This window comes from Protopterus annectens, chromosome 2.part0 (assembly GCF_019279795.1).
Source record: "Protopterus annectens isolate FY-2018-M chromosome 2.part0, PAN1.0, whole genome shotgun sequence".
NCBI lineage: Eukaryota > Metazoa > Chordata > Ceratodontiformes > Protopteridae > Protopterus > Protopterus annectens.
In genome coordinates, this window is record NC_056728.1 from 118,145,745 (window position 1) to 118,169,064 (window position 23,320).

A 23,320-nucleotide genomic window follows, 5' to 3' on the forward strand; every position below is an offset into this window, starting at 1 on the left:
CTTGCAAGAAAATTCCTCCCTCATAGGATTTCAGCTATATTCCAGAAAACTTGACCTTACCATGTTTTGAACTTGTCGCTCAGGCTGAGCTGAAGTTCTTAACATGGACAATTGTTTTGCCTACTGCTCTAGAATTTGCATGATGAGTCCCTGAGCTGCAAGCTGTCATGGTGGGACAACCTTACCTGATTTGCCAGAGGGATAGCATTGTGTTATGCACTATCCCCTCTTTCAAGATGAAAGTAGTCTCTGAATTCACTTTCACATTCTGTTAAACTCCCTGTATTCTTTCCAGGACCTAAGAATAAGGGTGAGAGGATACCTCATACTTCATGTGCACTGGCAACTTAGGTACTACCTTGACAGAATGAAACCCTTCAGGAAGGCTGAAAGGCGTTTTTATTTTCCTACACATGGGCAAAGAAGGGTCAACCTGTCTCTAACCAAAATATTGCTCACGGGTTGTCTACTAGTATTTTTTTTTTTTTTAACATCTACCATGACAAGGTGAATCCAGGCAAGGTAAAGCCACATTCTGCCAGGGTCTTTTCCTCTTCAGTGGCATATTGGAAAAGGAGTGGACTGTTGAAGTATTCTAGAGTCAAAAACGTAGTTCACTGTCCATACCTTTTCAAAGCACTACAAGCTGAATGCTTTTTCTAAATCCAAAGCAAGCTTTGCTAAGACCATTCTTCAGTGGCTCTTGGACCCTTATCCTTCCAAGCCAGAAAATCTGCTACTAGAAAATCTTATGTTTACAAATAATTGAGATTTTCTAAGTGGTGCCTAAATGGGGACAGAGGATCCCTTGGGGGTTAGAATCCCTCTAATCTTGAAATATTTGTCTGAGCTACCGCAGATGGCTTATTGCATGCATCCATTATTGGATGCATCCATTAAGGTGCATTTAGCATCCATCTCTTCTTGTCTTCTGATGGATCCCCTTCTTTTTTCTATTTTGGTAACACAGTTCATGAAAGTACTGTATATGAGACCCATACAATGAGCCATCCTGAAGTAGCTCAAACAAACATTTTAAGATCAGAAGGAAGCTAACGCCAAGGGACCCTCTGTCCCTATTTAGGCAACACTTGGAAAACCTCAACTATTTGTAAACATAAGATTTTCTAATAGCAGGTTTTCTGGCCTCCTTTAACAGCTGAACATCCTCATGAAACATGTACCTAAATGAAGTCAAGGCTGAATCATCCACACTGTCAGTTGTAGTTGCTCCAAACTGGGATACACTGGTTGCCCCTGAGACTGTGTGAACAAATTCAGTGTGTCAAGAAGTCTGATAATTGCTCCTTGGACAGCACCATTAGAAGAGAGAACCAAGAATGCCTGGGTTAACAGAGGGTCAACCACAATGATCTTTGGCATTTCTTTCTGAAACTTCATAAGTACACTGAGAATCAGTGGAAAGGGTAGAAATGGATATAGCAACATTCCAATCCAAGTAAATGAGAATTGTCCCTGTACTCCAGGGATGTCTGAAAAAGAATTTATCCAACTGTCTGTTTTGAAAGGAGGTCAACAGATCTCTTTTGATTCATTCCCCACAACTGCATTTGACCCTGGAACACCACTGCCTTGAGCTGCTACAAGTATGGGTCTGCCCAGCACCTGTTTAGTCTGTCTGCCACATTTTGCGTTGATGGGATGCAAGATGCTTGAAGAGTCAAAAATGATGCAGAGTCAGCTTTTAGGCCAACACTGCTAACCGGCACAGAGGGTATGACCTTGTACCCCCTTGGTTTGTTGCAGTACCACATCAGTGTCATCCATAACCACCAGGAAAGCTGATGAAGACATGGACTACCTCCAACATTTCCTTCATATTGATGTGCTTTTGTGCATCCCTAGACCACCAAATGGCCTGCACTTACACTCCCACTGACAGAGCTCCCCAGGTAAAGTTGGATGAATTTGTCTGGACAGACTGCATCGGAACAGGAGTGAAGAGGGGAAGCCCTGACAGATACTAAACTGAGCTATCCACCACTGAAATTCTCATCTGATGAAAAGCAGGACAAACAACTGAGATTGCAAGGAATGTAGGTGTTAGGGACAACAATTCCAGACATACCAATGACTTTTTTTCTCATTTGGAGACAGGCCAGTGGTATCATGAGAATCATGGACAATATCAGTCATAGAATTTTTAAGAATTCTCCTGCCAAGGTGATGTTACTCCTGGAGAATTCCTGAAATACTATCTGGTAAGATGTGACTTGACTTCAGGAAGAAAGGCCATTCTTTTGTTGGTGTTGATTAAGCACCCCAGAAAGATAAGCCTTTGTGATGGTGTCCAACATGGCTTCCCAAGATTTAACTTGAACCCTAGCTGAGCGATCAAGGTCAAGGCATTCTCTAACGACTCCAAACACTGAACACAAATTCTGCACAGATCAGCAAGTCACCTTAGTAAGGAAAAATGGGAATGCCACAGTCTTGACAGTGGGTCACTACCAAAGCAAGGCATTTCATAAACACTCGAGGCAGAGTGGACAACCCAAAAGGCAATGCTGATAGTGTGAACCAGACACAACAAATCCCAGATATCCTTTGAAGCAATGAGGATATGACAAAACACATCCTTCAAGTCCAGGGTCACCAGGATGCAGTGGTCTGGCAAAAGAGAAATCACTGTCTGCAGGGTTAGCATCCTGAACTTGCATACTTTCACAAAGGAATTCAGAATGAATAGCTCCAGCACCAGTCTCCACGACGGCTCTTTTTAGGGAATCAGGAAAATTCTGCAGTAGAAAGTTTTCACTCCCTTTAAAGGAGGGACCAGTTCTATGACCCCTGAGTCCAGCATTTACTGGAGTATGGGACTGAATAATAAAGTCTCATCTGGCAGGTGAGCGGGAAAATCCTTGAATGGAGGCAGATGTTCCTTCCACTGCCATCTGTAGTCTCTGCCAATGATGCTGAGCACCCATTTGTTAGAAACCACTGATGAATAGACCACCTTGCTGAGTGCTAACTTTCAGGATGTGGCCCCTGGAAGGGGACTTGGGAAAGATACCTGGTGCACCTCAATACAGTCCTAGGTGGGAAAGACAGGTTATCCTTTTAGGTAAAGGAACCCATGTTGCTGGGCGGCCACGGTGGTGCAGCGGTTAGCATTATCGCCTCACAGCAAGAGGTTCTCCAGTTCGATCCTCGGCTGGGGTGCCCTCTGTGTGGAGTCTGAATGTCCTCCCTGTGGTCGCGTGGGTTTCCTCCGGGTTCTCCAGTTTCCTCCCACATCCCAAAGACATGCTGTAAGCGGAATGGACACTCTAAATTGGCCCTAGGCATGAGTGTGTGCATGTGTGCGCCTTCTGTGGAAGGTTGGGTGCCGGGCTGGCAACTCGACACCATAAAACTCCACTGCCAATCATGAGCGGACATGTGATCCGCTGTGGCGACCCCTAACCGGAAAAAGCTGGAAGAAGAAGAAGAACCCATGTTGCTAAGCTTGGCGGATGTTCGGCTGGGACTTCTGTTTGTTGGGGGCCTCCAAAAATGATGCTGCTTGATGGAGGGAAACTTGGAAATATGTAACCTTTTCGACACCCTTTGCATCAGTTTACCTCTGTAATACCAGTGTTTAAGGATCTGATTAGCTGTCGTACCAAACACAAAATCAGAATCAAGTAGAGCATTCATTACCTATTTTTTTAACTTATTAGAAAAGTTTTGACTGTGCAACCAAGCATACCTCCTTATCACCACTGATGTGGCTGCATTTCTAGAAACAGTATTGACCCTTTCCAAGGCACACCATAAAGCACATTTAGATGCTTGAGAAACACTGGAAACAATATCTGTGAGATAAACTTTTTACTCAGCAGGTGATGCAGCAAATTCATCTAAAATATACATACAACACAAACTTCCATATAAAACACTGGCAGTTGAACACCTTTAAAAGCTACCACACTGGACAGACCCAGCCACTTTCCCCAAGATTCTACCTACATGCCTAGCTTATCTGAAGGGAATGAGTTTGATAAAGACAGTCTTTTTATAGGAAAGGTTGATGGGGTACAGAAGCAGGGTCCACAGACAAGGGGGCTTGAAGACCAGGCATGATTGACCACATCCTGAATTTCTTAAAGACTTTTTTTAGGCAGAGACTCATTCAGAAGAGGAGAGCTGCAAGCTTTCTTAAAAACATCCTCCAGTGCTGGGATCAATGGAGGGAATGTTATCACATCTAGGTCCTCATTCTCCAAATGATCATATACCCTGCTGACCTAGAGAGCAGCTGAAAATTGCTCCCAGTTAAATACATTCCTAAATCTAGCCAGCATTTGGGAAAAAGAAAATATTTGTTTGAGTTTCTGAACCTGTTCATCCTCAGAGGATGACAATTCTGAAACCCCAGATTCTGGATCTCCTTCAAAATCAGGATACCTGGGTGGATGAAAGGTGGGGTAGGAGCACCAGCATTATTCATAACCCCAGTCTGTACACTATAATCAACTACCTGAACAATGGATCTAGCTATAGACACCATCTCAGGTAGAAACACAGTCAAAGAGTGCTCCTGCAATGTGGTGGGCCTTCTGTCTCTTTTTTTGCATGCACTACACTAGTGGGAGAATGCCCAGGGGAGACCTAACACTGACAACAGATTCTACACCACATACTTCCCTTGCACCTAAACACTTTATTTCTTCTGTATCCAAACCAAGCAATGGTACAGCCCTGGAGGATATATCTGACCCGCATGTCATGCACAGTAGAGGTATTAATACCACACCAAAACATATCTTACAACCTTTTAACACAAGAAATCTGGACAAAGCCTAAAATAATTGGGGGACAAAGGCCCAAAAATAGAGACAGAGTTTAAATATTGCTCTTATAAACTCAGAAATTTGTTATAAAAGCAGATTTTGTGTTGGCATGCATTTTCTGAAGGATATAGTCTGAAAATGAAATGAGTCGTCATTTACCGACTTCAATCCTCAGTGATTTGCCAAAAAAAAAAACACATTACATGAGAAATAGACCAAAAATATGAGGCAATAATCTGGACAGTTGAGGCTCCAGGGGACATGCAGGCTAAAGAAGGTGAGTGGTCTGATAGCCTGCCCTTGGCTACTGCAGAATCATAAGCCATAGGCTGAGGCATAGTTCTTAATTTATTTCTATGTTTTTATTAAGGTGCACAAGAGGTAAATGGGGAGAACCATATCAGAGTCCATCTAGTCAGAGGACAAGAAACTAGCCATCTCAATACCAAATACTGGCTGCATTGTCAGCCCAGTAAGGAGATGGACACAAATCCCACTATTCTTCCCTCTAAATAGCTATTTGAAGACTATTTCCATGGGGATAATATTCTGCACTAAGAAAATGGCAGTATATTCAGTACAACAGTTTAAAGCACAACATACATGAGCAAAAATCCCCTGATTTTGTTTAAAAAAGGCTAGTTTCAGTCAAAATGAATAGATACAGCCTAAAACAGTATTAGAAAAAAAATGAATAACAATAAAATGATGAAAAATCTTTGTCAGAAATGTTTAACATAAAAAACGGTACCAAAAGTAATTTTGCAGAGATTACTATCCTGAAGATTGCACTAAATAAGTAACACCGTTCCAAGCACAAAATGCATGCACAAAAGTCCTCTAATTTTGTAACAATAGAAAAAAAAATAATATATGTGAACACAAACTCAAGCTGTACCTGTTCCTTGACTTCAATATTGTGCTCCCCCTCAAGAATGAGTGTCACAGCCTGCATTATCTGTTTTCCATGAGTGCTCATTATCTGGTCTATATGCTGTCAAGAGAAAAAAAATAACCTTAACTAAACTAGACAGTGTCCGTGAACAGGTTCTGCTCTTGTGTACTTTAAGAAACTTACTAGATCATCCTATAAGCATATTACAGTTCAAGGATTTAGTCTAATTAATTATCTGTTCTGAAGAACCTATACAGCAACTTATTGGCATAAAGTGACAGTAACTCTAAAAAGCATCCTTAAAATACAGATTATCATTTTTATTCCTTTCTTCCATTTTTGTGTTCTATGTATTCCAAGGATATGTATGTTATCAATAAACAAATACAAATGTATTATACATGTGCACACATTTTCTGATTAGCTATGGCATAACATGTTTTATAAGTGTGCAAATGAGCACATTTGCATGTGCACACAAAAAAAACAGGCAGTTCAACTGAACTGTAAGCACAGTTTATAGAAACATCTCAAGTTTAACTGTTAAGTGCAAACAATGCAGTCTGCTCAACAAACGTATAATTGTGGAAAACACCTAACATGCCAGCTTTGAAAAAGGCTCTTTATTTGGTTTGCCACCACTTTCATGATCAATGCCTAGGTCTCAAGGAGAACCTAAAACATTTTTCCAATGGGATGACTCCTTACTTTTACAAAAGTTAAAAGAGAGAAAATACTGTTTGGCCAGGAGACTTTCTAAAGGCAGAAGGCAATAACAAAAGTATGATGCAAGAATTTCACTTAAAGACAGATTAATTATAGTGCAACTACGTTTAACTCCAAACCCTAGAGTATGTATTAGTCAAGCAGGATGTATTTTCAGCAGAGGATGTTTTATTAAATAAATTCATAGCAGTTCAGCCTAGGTATGACATCTCTCTTCATCATCCCCACCATTGCTGACTGTCAGCAAAACAGAAAGCTCACCCAACAGAATATAAGCACCAACTACACAAAGACACACACACATGCGCTCACGCGAGAGTGCACACACATTCACAAACACACACACACCTACACAACCACTATTAAGGGAATGGAAGGTAGATTACCATTCTGCAAAGTAATACCCCTCAAGAACATGGAAATGTAGTAAGATACCATGCAACTAACCTGCAGGGCTGTCTTTTGCAACATGAACACATTGCAGTTTACTCAAACAGGAGGTAGAATAGGCTCACAAAAACCCATTCAGAAATGTAGAACTTGCTATCAAAATCTTCCCCTCCCATCCCTACATCAAACGTCTAAACTACATTTCACAAACGTGGTGTGGCATTCTACATCATACAAGCACAAATGTCCTGAAATAACAAACCAATAAAAGCAGCAGTTGAAGAAGAAAAAACTAGCAGAATGAGGTTTTACAGGATCTGGAAGTTTCTTTCCTCCTAGAATACATAAAACTTACATTTTTATGGATTTCTGAAGTTATCTTTTGCAAGGGAGACACTTTGTCTTGCGGAAAGTAGCATACAGAAGGTGATGTTTAATTACCCTTCTAATATCAATTCCACTAAGCAAAGCTTCTCCAGGATTACTCTTAACCAGTAAGTAAACAGGCAGATGGACTAAATCCATGAAAATTCTAAAACTACTTTTGGTAAAAATGTCATCTCTCTTAACAGAAACTGTCCTTAGGAATGACTAGTAAGGTTTCTTCACAATGCAAGGCCACATGTTTAGAAATGGCCTAGTCACAGACAGTGAGTGATGACCACTGAAAAGTATGTCTTTCAAGACAAAAAAAAAAAAAAAACATGCCAAAGGGATGCAATGGTCAAAATATACACTGACTTATGGTGACAGCATAAAAAAGCAGATTGTGAAATCATCCTCTTCATGAAATCATGGATGGGGCTTAGTGGGGTATCCAGAAAGAATGATGCAGAAGGGGAGAACAGCGGTTCTGTCTATATGAACCTGCAGTAGACCGTTCAGGTGAGGAAGGCTTGCAAGGTCTTGCAAACAGTTAAGGTTCAAGAAGGAAGATGACCATATCCCCCACATGTTCAGTGGCAGACTCGTGTTCCCTAATTCAAGCAACGGCACCTACAGTTACTACATGCAGGGAAACGAGTATGAAAAACGGCAACCCAATGTCTGATTCCACAAACAGCATAGCTGTGTGAGGTCGCCAGGTTTTATTTAGAAAATTGAATGTTGTGGTGAGTTTCACCACAGTGTGTTGTATTGTGCAAGCTAATCAAGCGCTTTTTGAGGTTTTTCTCCTCTTCTGCATTATCATACAACTGTGCAGTTAGGGGTGTATGCAGATACAGCCTCCAGGGGGTTGAAGGGGGGACGACAACTTACTCCCCTACAAAATATATATACTTTTTTATTTTTGTAGTTTTTTTTCAACACACTATTTCTAAATTTTAGCTTTTGATGAATGGTGAGTCAAAAAAGGTACTTCTAGGAGTCAAATGTATGTGCATGGGGATTCTGTCCAGAGAAACCCTATCCTGCCACCAGAAGGTTATAAGGTTAATAAGCTGCAACTTACTCACATGCAGCCTTGCAAAGGAGACATGACAGTATCTGCAAAAATGCTTATGTGGGATAAGGTAGTGAAGCTCATGAAATTACCAACCGTAACAAATGAAGATCTTGGTATACTGCCGCGGTGGTGCAGTGGTAGCATTGTCACCTCACAGCAAGAGGTTCTCCCGTTCGATTCTCGGCTGGAGAGCCTTCTGTGTGGAGTCTGCATGTCCTCCCCGTGATCGAGTGGCCTTCGAAAGACATGCGTGAATGGGCGTGCCTTCATTGAAGGTTGGGCGTCGAGCTGGCACCTTGGCACCGTAAAAATCTACTGCCAATCATTAGCAGACCGGAGTTCCGCTGTGGCGACCCCTAACCGGGAAAAGCCGAAAGAAGAACAACAAATATTTAAGATCTTGGTCATGTCTAAAGTGGAGACTAGAACCATTCCCAGGAAAGTAATACATTGGATATGGATTCATTACGATTTCTGGAAATTCACAATTATCCCTAACAGACAAAAAGAAAGTGTTTACTCCAGTGATAAAGCCATCAGGAGTCAATCATCAAAGAAAGGAAATGCACAAATTCCTTAATCTCAAAAGTAAACTATGACAGCAGTAAGACAGTGAAGACGGAATGAACATGAGTGTACAAAACTGAAAGTTCTAACTGAAATCTGAGAAATCCATGTGCTGCGCTAATGAGAATATGAAGATAAACAGCCTGTATGCTTTTGCCATAAAGTCAGTCATCCTTTGTGTAGAAGAGGTAAAAGAATGGGTGAAGCAAACACTTTTTAAAAAAAATTATTTCTGAAGACATCCTCATAACCTCACTCACTTCTAACTGGCCACATTCATTACTCTATCGCCTAACAGCTTTATAAACAGCTGGGTGGGGTGGGGGCTAAGGAATTGCAAACCGCATTTCTACAAGGTCAGGGGTCTTCTGAATGAGTCAATCTCTCCTAGCTTGTGCTGGACAGACAACCTGAAACACCTACAACAGTGTGAGTGCACACTTCAATACACACAAACTTCTCACAGTTTATAAGACACAGTGCTGGAAAAGAAACCCCTGGCAGACCACCACATGGCACACCTCATGTGGGTTTCCTACCAACTCTCTCCCCCTGAAGCTGGCCCTCACTGCCAGCCCTCTTTCACTGTACAGAACTGTTAACCAAATATGAACCGAAAAAGTGAAGACAAGTCATGGCAAAAAAACTACTCTGTCATGGAATCTACATAAGATGGTTAATATCTGAACCTTTTGCATGACCTTACTTTTAAGCTACCACTGCCCAGCTTCCCACTATTCAGTATCCTGATGACTGCTGTATAATCACAGAATAGACATGATCCAAAAATGTATTTTTATAGGTACGCGACACTCCCAATGTAGGAGCTCAGCTTGCATATCCCTAATCCCTAAACATACTCCAAAGGTACACAATATAAAAACGTAAAAAGAGATTACATGTATTCCCTCTTCTTCCAGTTTGTGTAATTTTGAATGAAGTAAACTTAAAGACTTGGGATGCGAGGACAGAACTCCCACATTGGAAGATGCATCTCAAACTACCTGTAAATGTTATTTTGTACTACCCAGACAGTCAAAAAGAGTGGAGGAACAGTAAACCTGGAAAACTAGGCCATAGGAAGTTCATCACCCTTTGTACTGGAGGAAGCTCATCGATATTCTTACATCAGTGATGTGCCCACAACCTCTTGTCACCTTTTGCTAAAAGGAAAAATAGTTAAGTAGGCAACTTATACTTTTAGATGTTCAAATCTAGCAACTGCTGCTTGCAGTCAAAGCTTGTAGTAGCCTCTGCTGCTGGTTGTCTTACATCTGCCAGTGACACGTTTGGTTCTTTCCTGCCCCCGAAGCATGGAAGAACCATTCCTAACATCAGGGGCTGTTGGTTTTGCTTACCACAGAAAGTAGCCTGAAACAAATATAAACCCTCCTTAAGGAACCTGAACAAGTAGAGGTGGGGAAGCAAGGTATGCGGTGAAGAACAGACGGGGTATATAGGTATCAACTCTGGCCTTTCGTGGTTCCACTGTAGTAGGGAGAAGGAGAGTGATAAAAAGGACAACAGTGATGACAGCTGAACACCTACAACTATGGTAAGTTGTCTGCACAAAGTACAGTTGTGTACACCTACCATAAATGTAGATGTTCGAGTGTCTTCACTGTTGCAGTCATGACTGTAGGGTTCTCCCCTGCCGGCAGGCAGCCCTCAGCCGGCCAGAATCCCAAAGTCTGGGTCCGGCGTCGGTTGTTCAACTCTGCTCCCTGACGTCAGAGCGCCAGGAGTATAAAGCTGACAGCCGACGCCATCTTCTCCAGTTATTCTTGCCCCAGATGTCAGGAGTCCCAAAATGAAAATGGTCCCAAAACCTTTGCAAATACACCTCAGAAGAATGGTGAAAAAAGGAACCACACAAAAGTAAAAATAAGAGGGGACAGGAGGGAGGGAAACCCAGACTGCACAAGTGAAGACACTAGAACATCTACATTTATGGTAGGTGTACACAACTGTACTATGTTCATCGTGTTTCACTGTTGCAGTCATGACTGTAGGGTAGAATCCCAAAGCTGAAAGAAAGGGAGGTGGTCATAAAGAAGGAGGGGCGGCTAAAAGGCCCTGCAAGACTGCAGAGGCAAAGCCTGCCCTAGACTTAGAGTAGAGAGGCAAACTGTAGTGCTTAGAGAAAGTATGCACTGAACTCCAAGTTGCAGCTTCCAAAATGTCCTTGGTAGGAACTCCCCTGAAGAAGGCTGCAGAAGTGGCAGCAGCTCTGGTGGAATGAGTCCGTATGCTCCCTGGGATTTGCTTTCCATGGTGTGAATAACAAAATCTGATTCCATGAGCAATCCATTTAGAAATGGTTTGTTTAGAAATGGCTTTACCTTGGGAACTTGAAGCATAAGAAACAAACAATTGTTCTGATTTTCTGATGTCCTTGGTTCTGTTCAGGTAAAAACGTAGCTGTTGATGTACATCCAAGGAATGTAAGATCCTTTCCCCTTTATTTTGTGGAGTGGGGAAAAAGGTTGGCAAGTGGATAGTTTGATTTAAAGCCACTTTGGAAACCACCTTAGGCATGAAAGTCGGATTAGTCCTCAAAGATACCCTGTCTTGATGAAAAATAATATAAGGTTCCACCGCCATAAGAGCTTGTAACTCTGAAACTCTCCTGGCAGAGGTTAGTGCCAATAGGATAGCTGTCTTCCAAGATAAAAACTTGATGTCAGCAGAAGCGGCAGGCTCAAAAGGAGGCAAGGTTAGTTTTTCCAAAACATAATTGAGATCCCAAGCAGGAATAGGAGGAGATCTAGGAGGTCTTAAGTTCTTAGCTCCTCTGAGGAACTGTCTCATGAGCTGGTGGGAAAAGATGGGAGGGTCTGAATTATAATGAGCAGAAATAGCAGAAGCATGGATCTTAATGGAAGAGAAAGAGAGACCCTTATGTAAGAGATCCATCAAGTAAAGTAGAATTAAAGTAATGTTAGGAAGAAGAGGATCAGAATCCTGAGCCTGCATCCAGGAACAAAATCTTTTCCATTTTCCTGCATAAGATTTCCTAGTGCTAGGACGTCTGACTTCTAAAATGACATCCATAACCTGCTTGGGTAGGAAAGAAGAAATCAAAGGTCCTGGATTAACCAGGCCGCCAGGCTGAGAGTTCTGACATGAGAGTGTAGAACCTGACCCTGATGTTGGGACAGAAGGTTGGGAGACTGAGGTAAAATCCAAGGGGGCTCCAGGCATAGGTTTATTAGAGTTGGATACCAAAACTGCTGAGGCCAATTCGGAGCCAACAAGATTATCATCTTGGGTTTGTCCTGTTTTATCTTCAATAAAACTCGAGGAAGAAGAGGTAGAGGCGGAAAGGCATATCCCGAGAGGTTCCTCCAACTGAATGACAGGGCATCCACTTTCCAAGCCTCTTTGTGGAATGTCCTGGAGCAAAAATTCTGCAGCTGATGATTTAGATGGGATGCAAAGAGATCTATATGAGGACATCCCCATACTGCTGTTATCATCCTGAATATTTTGGTGTCCAGCATCCACTCGTGTGGATCGGAAAGGTTTCTGCTCAAACTGTCTGCCAGTAAGTTTTGTTTCCCTGGTAGAAACTGAGCTTGAAGATCCAGATTGCAAGCTAGAGCTGTGTTCCATAAATCCATGGCTAGTCTGCAAAGGGGGTAGGAATGAGATCCCCCTTGCTTGTTTATGTACCACATAACTGTGGTGTTGTCTGTCCGTATTAGTAGTTGTCCTGGTTGTATGAGATTCCTGAGGGCCAATAGAGCTTTCTGAATGGCTAACATTTCCTTTAAGTTGATATGCAGGTGCTTCTGATCCTTTGTCCAAAGGCCCTGCAGACAATTGCCCTGAAAATGGGCTCCCCAAGCATAATCCGAGGCGTCCGTGGTTAGAATCTGAGAGGCAGGAGGTAGACGGAAGGGCTTCCCTTTGTTTAGAGCACATGCCCTGGACCACCAAAGAAATTCCTTTTGAAGGCAAGGAAGAACAGGAATCAGTATGTCCAAACTGTGGTAATGCTGAGACCATACACTTTTTAGGTACCACTGTATTTTCCTCATGTGTAGTCTTGCATATGGAAGGAGAAGGATGCAGGAGGCCATGTAACCCAAAGCCTGCAGGAATTTCCTTGCAGATAGATGGGTTAGAGTTGCCAAGGCTTTGAAAGTTGATGCCAGCTGTAATTGTTTTTCGGATGTCAGAAATGCCATCTGGGTTGTAGTGTTTAGAAGAGCACCCAGAAAAATTATCTGTTGTGATGGTGTCAAATTTGACTTTTTTATGTTTACAGAAAATCCCAGGAATTTGAGGAGGTTTTGTACAAAGTCTAGATGCTGGAGTAAGACATCCTTGCTGTCTGCCTGAATTAAACAATCGTCTAGATGAGGGTAAATTTGAATTCCCTTGAGTCTGCAGTAAGCTACTACTGGAGCCAGGCATTTGGTGAAGACCCTGGGTGCAGTAGACAATCCAAAGGGCAGCGCAGAGAATTGAAAGTGCCTCGATCCGGCCTTGAACCTGAGGTATTTTCTGCGATCCTGCCTGATGGGAATGTGTAAATATGCCTCCTTTAAATCCAAAGTCACCATCCATGCATCTTTGGACAGCATTGGAAGTAACTGCTGTAGAGTAAGCATCTTGAATTTTGGAATCTCTAGAAAGGTGTTCAAGACTGACAGATCCAGAATGGGCCTCCATGAATTTTGCTTTCTTGGGACTAGAAAGAGCCTTGAGTAAAACCCTTTTCCCATCTCTGAAAGAGGTACCAGTTCTATGGCATTCATAGCCAAAAGAGCCTCCACCTGGTTTAAGGCCTCCATCCATTGATGTTTTGGAAGGTCTGGCCATCCGCTTGGCCTTGGCAAAGTATGAAAATGGAATTTGTAACCTCTTAAAATCACATCCAAAACCCATTTGTCCTGGGTTATTTGAGTCCAATTTTGGTAAAAAAGAGAGTTTTCCTCCGAGACGGGCTTCCAGGCAAGACGTTCCTGCAGCCCAACAGAGGGAGTCATTGAGTTTGTTTCCTTTGAGACTGTGGCCTGTCCTCTCCTCCCCTAGGGGTAGAAGCAGTCCATTGCCTTGGTCTATAAGCAGCTTGTGTTTGAGGCCTCCCTCTGGAGCGTCTATATCTACCCCTTTATCTACCCCTTTGAGGCCTGTCTGAAGAGGGAAAGGACCAGTTTTTTGATGGCCAATTCCTGCTAAATCTAGGACGCTGTACTTGTAAGAAATCTTTAACTGTTTGCATGGATTTCGCCTTATCCTCCATCTTTTTAATCACCTCTTCAGCTTTAGATCCAAACAAAACATTATGCTGAACAGGAGCATCCAATAATTTAGCCTTTACTTGTTCAGGTAAATTTTGTTCCTTTAGCCATGCATGTCTTCTAATGACTGTGCCAGAGGCCGCAGCCCTACAAGAAGCCTCCAAGGCATCAAATCCACAGTGTAAAACATGCTTCCCAACTTGTTCAGTGGCATGTAATAAGTCATGTAATTCCTTATCCTCTGCATAGGCAGAAATGGAAGTAAATTTCTGTTTTAAGACAGACAAGAGAAATTGCTGATATTTAAGCATATGAAACTGACAGTTTAAAGCCCTAATGGACAAAGTAGCAGAAGTGTACACCTTTTTGCCCCATCTTTCCAAGGCTCGAGAATCCTTTTCAGTAGGAATAGGATTTTTGGCAGTAGCGGCCTTAACACCCTTAGGACCCTGAGAAATGGTTTCAGAGTCAGCAGTAGGATTCTTGTATAAAAACTGATGGGAATCAGGAACCCTGTAGTACCTATCAGGCTTAACAGGAGCAGGAGGAAAAGAATCAGGAGTTAAATTAGCCTCCAAAAAGGCATCATCCACAATATCCAAAACAGGAGGAATAGCCAGGGGTCTATGTTGGGGTAGAAGAAGAAAATCCCTCAGTCTTTTCTTGGATTCTGAATATTCCTGTCCCTCCCAGTGAAAATGTTCCCTCATTTCATGCAGAGTTTCCCCAAAAGAAAAATCCTCAGGAGGAGAAGCTGAAGGAATGGATTCTTCTGCATCAGAATCCTCATAAGGAGGAAAAGAATATTCCTGATCAAAAGAAGAAACTGAGGAAACAGAAGCCTGATCAGAGGAATCATAATAAACATCCTGCCTTGGCCTTTTGTCTGGAGGAGGATGAGAACCCCTAATCATTGTAAGTAAATCCTCCGCCATCTTGAGTAACTGTTTCTGTGACTTGGGAGCCGGTTCAGAAGAGGCCTGTGTTGAAGTCTTTGATTTAGAAAGAGTCTTTGCCTTTGGCTTTGCCTTTACTTGAAGCTGAGTAGGCCTGAAAACCCCTTCGGAAGCCGGTACCTGCACAGCGGCTCCGGACCCATCCAAAGGAGCGTTGTCCGAAGGTCCTGCAACAGAGATATTTAAAGGCCTGGTTGGCTCCTCATGGGAGTCCGTTTCGGCCATCGGTTCTGAAATGGCCGACGACAGGGGCTGCAAAAGCGCCTCACTAATGACGGCCGAACCTGAAGCTGGCTCCACATGTGCGCTATCATCGGATTTGGACCTCGGAGGCCTGCCTTTATCCCTGCGACACTTGTGAACTCCGGTAGATGGAAGCGCATCCGACGACATTTTGTAGTTAAAGCGTCTACTAAAGTAATGAAAGGCAAAATCGTACCTTCGCTTAATTGTACGTTGAATGAATCTAGCACAAAACCGACAACTAGCTACGTCATGGTCAGGGCCCAAGCAAGGAATACAGTAAGAATGAAAATCCTTATGAGGTATTTGCTTCCCACATGAAATACAATTATTAACTTTTTCTGACATCGGAGTGGAGCAAGAAAAAAGTTTCCCCAACGGGGTACTTAGCTTTGAGTGGAGAAGAAAGTCTTCGGACCGAAGTACGTAGAAATATTCGTCAGGAGTCAACCGACTGGCACTTGCGAACTGCTATCACCGCACGGCAAGAAAGACTGGAGAAGATGGTGTCGGCTGTCAGCTTTATACTCCTGGCGCTCTGACGTCAGGGAGCAGAGTTGAACAGCCGATGCCGGACCCAGACTTTGGGATTCTGGCCCAACAGTCATGACTGCAACAGTGAAACACGATGAACATCTGTGTTATTCTCTTCACTGGTTACTGTTGAAGTCATACTTGTAAGGAAGATTTCTAAAGCCAGTCCAATTCAGATGGAGTAGCTAATACAGTGCTCAGATGAAGACAGGAGGATGCCATTCAGGTAAACAAAAACAAATCCAGTCTTTGCCCTAGACATCCTATCCACCCTATAATGCTTTGAGAAGCTGTGGACCAAGAACCACAGGATCACAGCAGGTTACTAGGCTAATGGGCCTAAAGCCTTTTTAAGCTAAGCCATTCATGTCCCAACATTCCCAATCATCACTGCCCACGAGCCAGAATGGCTTTGGTATATGCCTGTGTCTTAAGCCATCAACAAACTGCCCCTGTCCATAACTGGCAACAGGCGGCAAGCCAGAGGTGGAGTTGCGATTTCTCATCCATTGGTCCAAATTGTGTTTGAATAGGATTAGGGAGGAGCTGTGTTTCACATGAATGAGAAGCCTGTTCCAGAGAAGGGGTAATACCTGAGATACATACTGTCCCCCCCAAACATGGTTTATGTCACAGACAAGGCTTAGGATTTTTAGACTGGATCATTCTAACGCTGTTTGTTTTGCAAATGTGTAGCAGATCCATCAGGGCTGGAATGGGGAATACCTTATAAGTTAGGCACAGAACACCCCTCAGTAGTTTGCAGGAGACAGAGTAAAGGGACAGGGCTTTGAGGTGGTCAGTGTAAGACACATTATTTACACCCTGTATTCTTTTAGTGATGAACATCTGTGGTGGCTCCAGTTGCTGCAAATGCCTGGTCAGGTACATACCAATGGGTGCACTCTACTTGACTGTTGGTCTAATGGGGGTTAAGTGTAGTGGAGCTATGATCCCCTTGGATCTAGATGTCATGTTCTTAACTATAAGTTTTTCCATGTAGAAGGATTTTCTCACTACCATGGACACATGATGATCAAAGTTCAGGTTACTGTCAACCTGAGTTCCCAAGTCCCTTATCACTGAGTCTCCTCTTAGGTGAGTATGATCACTGCTGTAACTTGAAGGGAAGATCATCTTCCCAAAGGCTATAATTACGCACTTTTTTGCATTGAGTTTTAGATCATGGCACTGGCATCAGTTATTTGTGTGTGTCAGACCCTCCTGGAGGGTATCTACATCTTTGGTGGATTCAATGATCGCATTCAGTTTGCAATCATCAGCAAATTTGGTCAACCAAAGGACCTCTACATTTGCCTTAACTTTAGAGAAGTATATTCCAAACAGGAGTGGTCCCAGTACTGAGCACTGTGGGACACCACTACTAACAGGCCTCTTGGTGGAGGTGGATACTCCCACCCTAACTTCGTGTCCTATCTGTGAGCCATTTGGCTATCCCTCGGGTGACATAGGGATTTATGCCTAGATTTGTGAGTTTGTCTATAATACTCAAGTGAGGTACTGTGCCAAATACCTTTGCCAGGTCAAGGTAGGCAATATGCACTTTTTGCCATCACCCATGGCTCTAGTGACCTTCTCAATGAAGTCCAAAGTGTTTAGTATGAATGACCTGCCTGTGACAAAGACAGATTGGGATGGCTTCAGTGCTTGAAGATTTCCTACATCTTTGTTATTAGGTCAGCAATAATTATTTCCCTGGCTTTGCACACAAGACTAGTCAAACTTATGGGAATGTAATTCCTTGGGTATGTTGAGGGTACACCTTTGTGTAGATGACTGTTGCAGTCCTCCATTCTCTAGAGATGAAGCCTGTATGGAAATGATGGCTACTTATAGAATGCCCAAGGCACTAAGTCCTTGCAAGAAGGAACTGCAGTGTCTCTTGTTGAATGGGGCCTGAATTTTTCCTAAAGCTCCTGCCAGGAAACTTATAACAAAAGTTAATACGATGTGCTAGTCACTCAGAAAAGTACAGTTGTGTACCTACCATAAATGTAGATGTTCGAGTGTATTCGCTGTTGCAGTCATTACACTTGGGTTATCCTGCAGGCAGGCTACCCGCAGTCGGCCTGAATTCCAAAGTCCTGGTCCGGCGTCGGTTGCTGTCGCCTCTTGCCTGACATCAGTGCGCCAGGGGTATAAAAGATGCAGCCGACGCCATATTCTTCAGTTTTTCTTGCCCCAGATGTCAGGTGCCCCCAAAAGGGTAGGCTAAAAAATTCTGATCATAAAAAAAGCATGCACATAACCTTCATCTACAAGCAAATACACCACATAGGTTGTATAGAATAGAGAAGTACAGATAAGTCCCAGCAATGAAAGGGGGATGGTGGGAGGGTAACCTGGACTGCAACAGTGAATACACTCGAACATCTACATTTATGGTAGGTACACAACTGTACTATGTTCATCGTGTTTCACTGTTGCAGTCATTACATTTGGGTTGAATCCCAAAGCTGAAGTTGGGTGGCTGGGCCTAAATAAAATTAGGAGTGGCTATGAGGCCCTGCAGAACTGCAGTGGCAAAGCCTGCTCTGGATTTAGAGTAAAGAGGTAAGTGGTAGTGTTTTGTGAAAGTGTGCACTGAAGTCCAGGTTGCAGCCTCCAAAATGTCCTTGGTTGGTACTCCTCTGAGGAAGGCAGCTGAAGTGGCTGCTGCTCTGGTAGAATGTGGCCTAATGCCCTGAGGCACTGATTTGCCATGTTGTGAATAGCACAAACGAATGCAGTGGCCTAACCATTTGGAAATAGTCTGCTTTGAAATAGCTTTTCCTTGCGATCCTGCAGCATATGCCACTAAGAGTTGCTCAGTCTTTCTGAAAGCTTTAGTTTTGTCCAAGTAAAAGCGTAGCTGTCTGTGTATGCCCAAAGAATGCAGAAGTCTCTCCACCTTATTCTGCGGGTTTGGATAAAAGGTAGGCAAATGTATGGTTTGGTTAAGAGCCACACTGGACACTACCTTAGGCATAAATGTTGGGTTTGTCCTTAGAGAAACCCTGTCTGGATGGAAAATAACAAAAGGTTCCACAGCCATTAGTGCCTGTAACTCTGAGACTCTTCTTGCTGAAGTTATTGCTAGGAGAAGAGCTGTTTTCCATGATAGGTATTTTATCTCAGCTGTACTGGCTGGCTCACAAGGAGGCAGTGTGAGTTTTTCCAAGACAAAGTTGAGGTCCCATGCAGGTATTGGAGCTCTCCTTGGAGGTCTTATGTTTTTGGCCCCTCTGAAATACTGCCTTAGCAGTGGATGAGAAAAAATAGGTGGGTCCGTATTGTAATGAGCTGAAATGGCAGAGGCATGGATTTTAATTGATGAGAAGGATAGGCCTTTGTCCAGCATCTCAGTTAGGTATTGTAAAATCTGAGGACTATTTGGTACAAGTGTGTCAATTCCTTGTGCCTGGTTCCAAGCACAGAATCTCTTCCATTTTTTTGCATAAGATTTTCTGGTGCTGGGCCTCCTGGCCTCCAAAATAACATCCATAACTGCTTTAGAGAGAGGTGTGTTCTGAATGATTACATTATCCGCCATGCAGACAGATTTAGGGTTCTGAGTTGGCTGTGCAGGATCTGATTGTTCTGCTGGGTCAGCAAATGAAGTATTAGAGGCAATGTCCAGGCTGGGCTTTGAGACAAACTCTTTAGGATTGGGTACCAGTTCTAGCGTGGCCAGTCTGGGGCAATCAGTATAACTTTTGGCTTCTCTTGTCTGACCTTTAGGAGTAACTTGGAGAGGAGTGGCAGAGGAGGGAAGGCATATACTGTAAGGGCTTTCCAGCTGAATGAAAGGGCGTCCACTTTCCATGCTTGCTTGTGATAAGTCCGAGTGCAGAATCTCTGCAGCTGGCAGTTGTGAGGGGAGGCGAATAGATATATGTCTGGGCATCCCCATTTCCCTGTTATGTTGAAGATTTGTTGATCCAGTTTCCACTCGTAAGGACCCATGAGGTTTCTGCTTAGTTCGTCTGCCAAAGTATTTGTCTTTCCTGGCAGGAGTTGTGCTTGCAGATGTACTTGATAAGTCAACGCTGTGTTCCACAAAGTCATGCCTTGCCTGCAGAGGAGGTAGGAATGTGTGCCCCCTTGCTTGTATATGTACCACATGACTGTAGTATTGTCTGTCTTTATCAGTAGTTGTCCTGGATGAAGCAGGTCCTTGAAGGCTGTCAGGGCATTTTGTACAGCTAGCATCTCTTTTTGATTGATATGAAGATGCATTTGGCTTGTGGGCCATGTGCCCTGAATACATTTTCCTGCCATGTGCGCCCCCCAGGCATAATCTGATGCATCTGTTGTTAGTGTCTGCCTGGCAGTGGGTAAGGTGAATGGCTGTCCCTTGTTGTGGTGACAGGCCTGTGCCCACCATTGAAATTCCTGTTGCAGGCCGGGAATGAGAGTAATTACTGTTTCCAGGCTGTGGCAATGTTGAGTCCAAACACTTTTTAGATACCATTGTAGTTTCCTCATATGCAGTCTTGCATATGGAATTAGTAGAATGCAGGATGCCATGTAGCCCAGAGCCTGCAGAATTTTCCTTGCAGATAACTGGGTCTTTGTTGCCATGTCTTTGAAGTAAGAAGTCAGATGCCTTTGTTTGTCTGGCGTGAGATAATCCATCTGGGCAGTTGTATATAAGCTTGCACCCAGGAATATTATCTCTTGAGAGGGTACTAGTTTTGATTTCTTTTCGTTTACTTGTGTACCCTAGGCAAATTAGTAATCTTTTTACAAATGCCAGATGCTGTAGTAGAATATCTTTGTCCTTTGCTTGAATAAGGCAGTTGTCCAAGTAGGGGTATATTTGAATTCCTCTTTGTCTGCAAATTGCAATTACTGGTGCCAGGCATTTTGTGAAGACCCTGGGCGCAGTAGATAAGCCAAAGGGCAGTGCAGAGAATTGGTAGTGCACTGAGCCAGCTATGAATCTGAGGTATCTTCTGCAAGTATGTCTGATTGGGACATGCAGGTATACCTCTTTGAGGTCCAAAGTTACAAGCCAAGCCTTCTTGTCCAGCATGGGCAGAAGCTGTTGTAGAGTCAACATTTTGAATTTTGGGACATCCAGAAAAGTATTTAGTATAGACAGGTCTAGAATTGGTCTCCAGGCTTTGTCCTTTCTTGGTACTAAGAAAAGTCTTGAGTAAAATCCTTGTCCCTGCTCTTGTTGTGGCACTGGCTGAATAGCCCCCATGTCCATGAGAGATGAAACTTGTTTTTGTGCCTCTTGTCATTCATTGAGTCGCAGGTCTGGCATACCTTTTGCCTTTGGAAGGGTGTGAAAGTGGAACCTGTAGCCCTGAGAGACTATATTTAAGGCCTATTTGTCCTGGGTGATCTTGTGCCAGTTTTGTGAAAAAAGTGATAGCTTTCCCCCTAAGGGTGCTGCCAAAAATAGGTGCTTGTCATTGGCAGAGGGAAGTCATTGGGACTGTTTTCTATAAGGCTGTCATTTGTCTTCTCCACTTTTGGAGGTAGAAGCACCCCACTGTTTGGGCCTGTATGAGCCCTGGGGTTGTTGCCTGCCTCTAGGGCATCTGAATCTGCCTCTTTGTGGTCTGTCTGACACTGGAACGGACCAAATCTTAGAGGGCCAGTTCCTGCTAAATCTGGGTGGCTGTACCTGTAAGAAATCCTTTACGGTCTGCATAGATTTTGCCTTATTTACTGTCTGCATAGATTTTGCCTTATCCTCCATTTTCTTTAACACCTCCTCTGCCTTAGCACCCAACAAAGTATCATGCTGTAATGGAGCATCCAATAATTTTGCTTTAACATGATCAGGCAGATTCTGTTCATTTAACCAAGCATGCCTTCTAATAACAGAACCTGTAACACCAGCCCTGCAAGAGGCCTCCAGTGAATCATAGCCACATTGCAAAGTATGTTTTCCCACTTGTTCAGCTGCATGCAATAAATCCTGCAAATCCTTGTTCTCAGTACATTCAAAATGTCAACATTTTTTGTTTTAACAAAGACATTAAATATTGCTGATGTTTGAGCATATGAAACTGACAATTTAAAGCCCTTACAGCCAAGGTAGCAGAAGTGTAAACTTTTTCCCCCATCTGTCCAAAGCCCTAGAATCTCTGTTTGAGGGAACAGGGTTTTTGGCAGAAGCAGCCTTGACCTCTTTGGGACCCTGTGAGATAGTTTCTGGGTCAGCAGCAGGGTTTTTGTAAAGAAATTTATGGGTGTCTGGGACCCTGTAGTATCTGTCTGGCTTGACAGGGGCAGGAGGTAAAGAGTCTGGAGACAGGCCGGACTCTGAGAAAACATCATCTACTATGTCTAGAACAGGGGGAATTGCAAGAGGTCTGTGCTGAGGAAGTAAAAGAAAGTCTCTAAGTCTTTTCTTAGAATCAGAATAATCCTGGCTCTTCCAATGGAAATGCTCCCTCATGGTATACAGGGTTTCCCCAAAAGAATAGTCCTCCGGAGGAGAAGCTGAAGGAATAGAATCTTCAGCATCAGAATCCTCATAGGGAGGAACAGAATATCCCTGATCAGAAGAGGAATCAGAGGAAATGGAAACCTGATCAGAGGAATCATATTCAGTGTCTTGCCTAGGCCTCTTATCAGGAGGGGGATGGGAACCCCTGATCAAAGTAATTAGGTCTTCGGCCATTTTGAGCATCTGATTCTTAGGCAAAGAAGCCTGTCCTGGAGAATGCTGTACTGGTTTCACTGTCTTTAAAACTGTTTTAGACTTTGTCTTGGATGCTGAAGTAGGCTTTATATAAAGTTGTGTAGGTCTGAAGACACCCTCAGAAGCCGATGCCTGCTCAGCGGCTCCGGACCCATCTGAGGGATTAATTTCCGAAGGACCAATACCTTGAGTATCCAGAGGCCTAGCTGTCTCCACGTGGGAGTCGGAGGCAGCCTGTGGCTCTAAGGTAGCGGGAGTCAGGAGCTGTGAAAGCGCCTCACTGAGCACTGGCGACTGGCCTAGAAGAGGCTTCGTCGTCAGTTTTGGACCTCGGATGCTTGTCCTTGTCTTTATCCTGGCGGTTTTTTATGAATTCCGGTCGGTTGTTCCGACGGCATTATGTAGTTAAACCTTCTGCCAAAATAATGAAAAGCAAAATGGTACCGACACTTAATAGTGCGTTGGTTAAATTTAGCACAAAACCGACAACTAGCAATGTCGTGGTCAGGGCCTAGGCAAGGAATACAGTAAGAGTGGAAATCCTTACGAGGTATTTGCTTCCCACAAGAAATACAATTGTTAACGTTTTCGGACATCGGTCTGGAGCAAGAAAAAAGTTTGCCCAATGGGGTACTTAGCTTTATTTAAGCCTTTGGATCTGAAATTCGATTTCGAAAATCTCAGGAGTCGGCCGACCGGCACTTGCGAACTGCTTTTGCTTCGGGCACCGCGCGGCAAGAAAGACTGAAGAAAATGGTGTCGGCTGCATCTTTTATACCCCTGGCGCACTGACGTCAGGGAAGAGGCGACAGCAACCGACGCCAGACAAGGACTTGGGAATTCAGGC

The 23,320-nt window shown here is 43.4% G+C and overlaps 1 protein-coding gene across 1 annotated transcript in view; it reads right to left on the bottom strand.

Moving 5' to 3' along the window:
* Window positions 1-23,320, bottom strand: part of LOC122792989 (armadillo repeat-containing protein 8) — a 1,754,692-nt gene that overhangs the window by 546,136 nt on the left and 1,185,236 nt on the right. Inside the window, exon 8 of the mRNA XM_044060608.1 lies at window positions 5,695-5,790. Within this exon, the coding sequence (XP_043916543.1) occupies window positions 5,695-5,790 (96 nt within the window). The remainder of the gene's footprint in view (window positions 1-5,694; window positions 5,791-23,320) is intronic.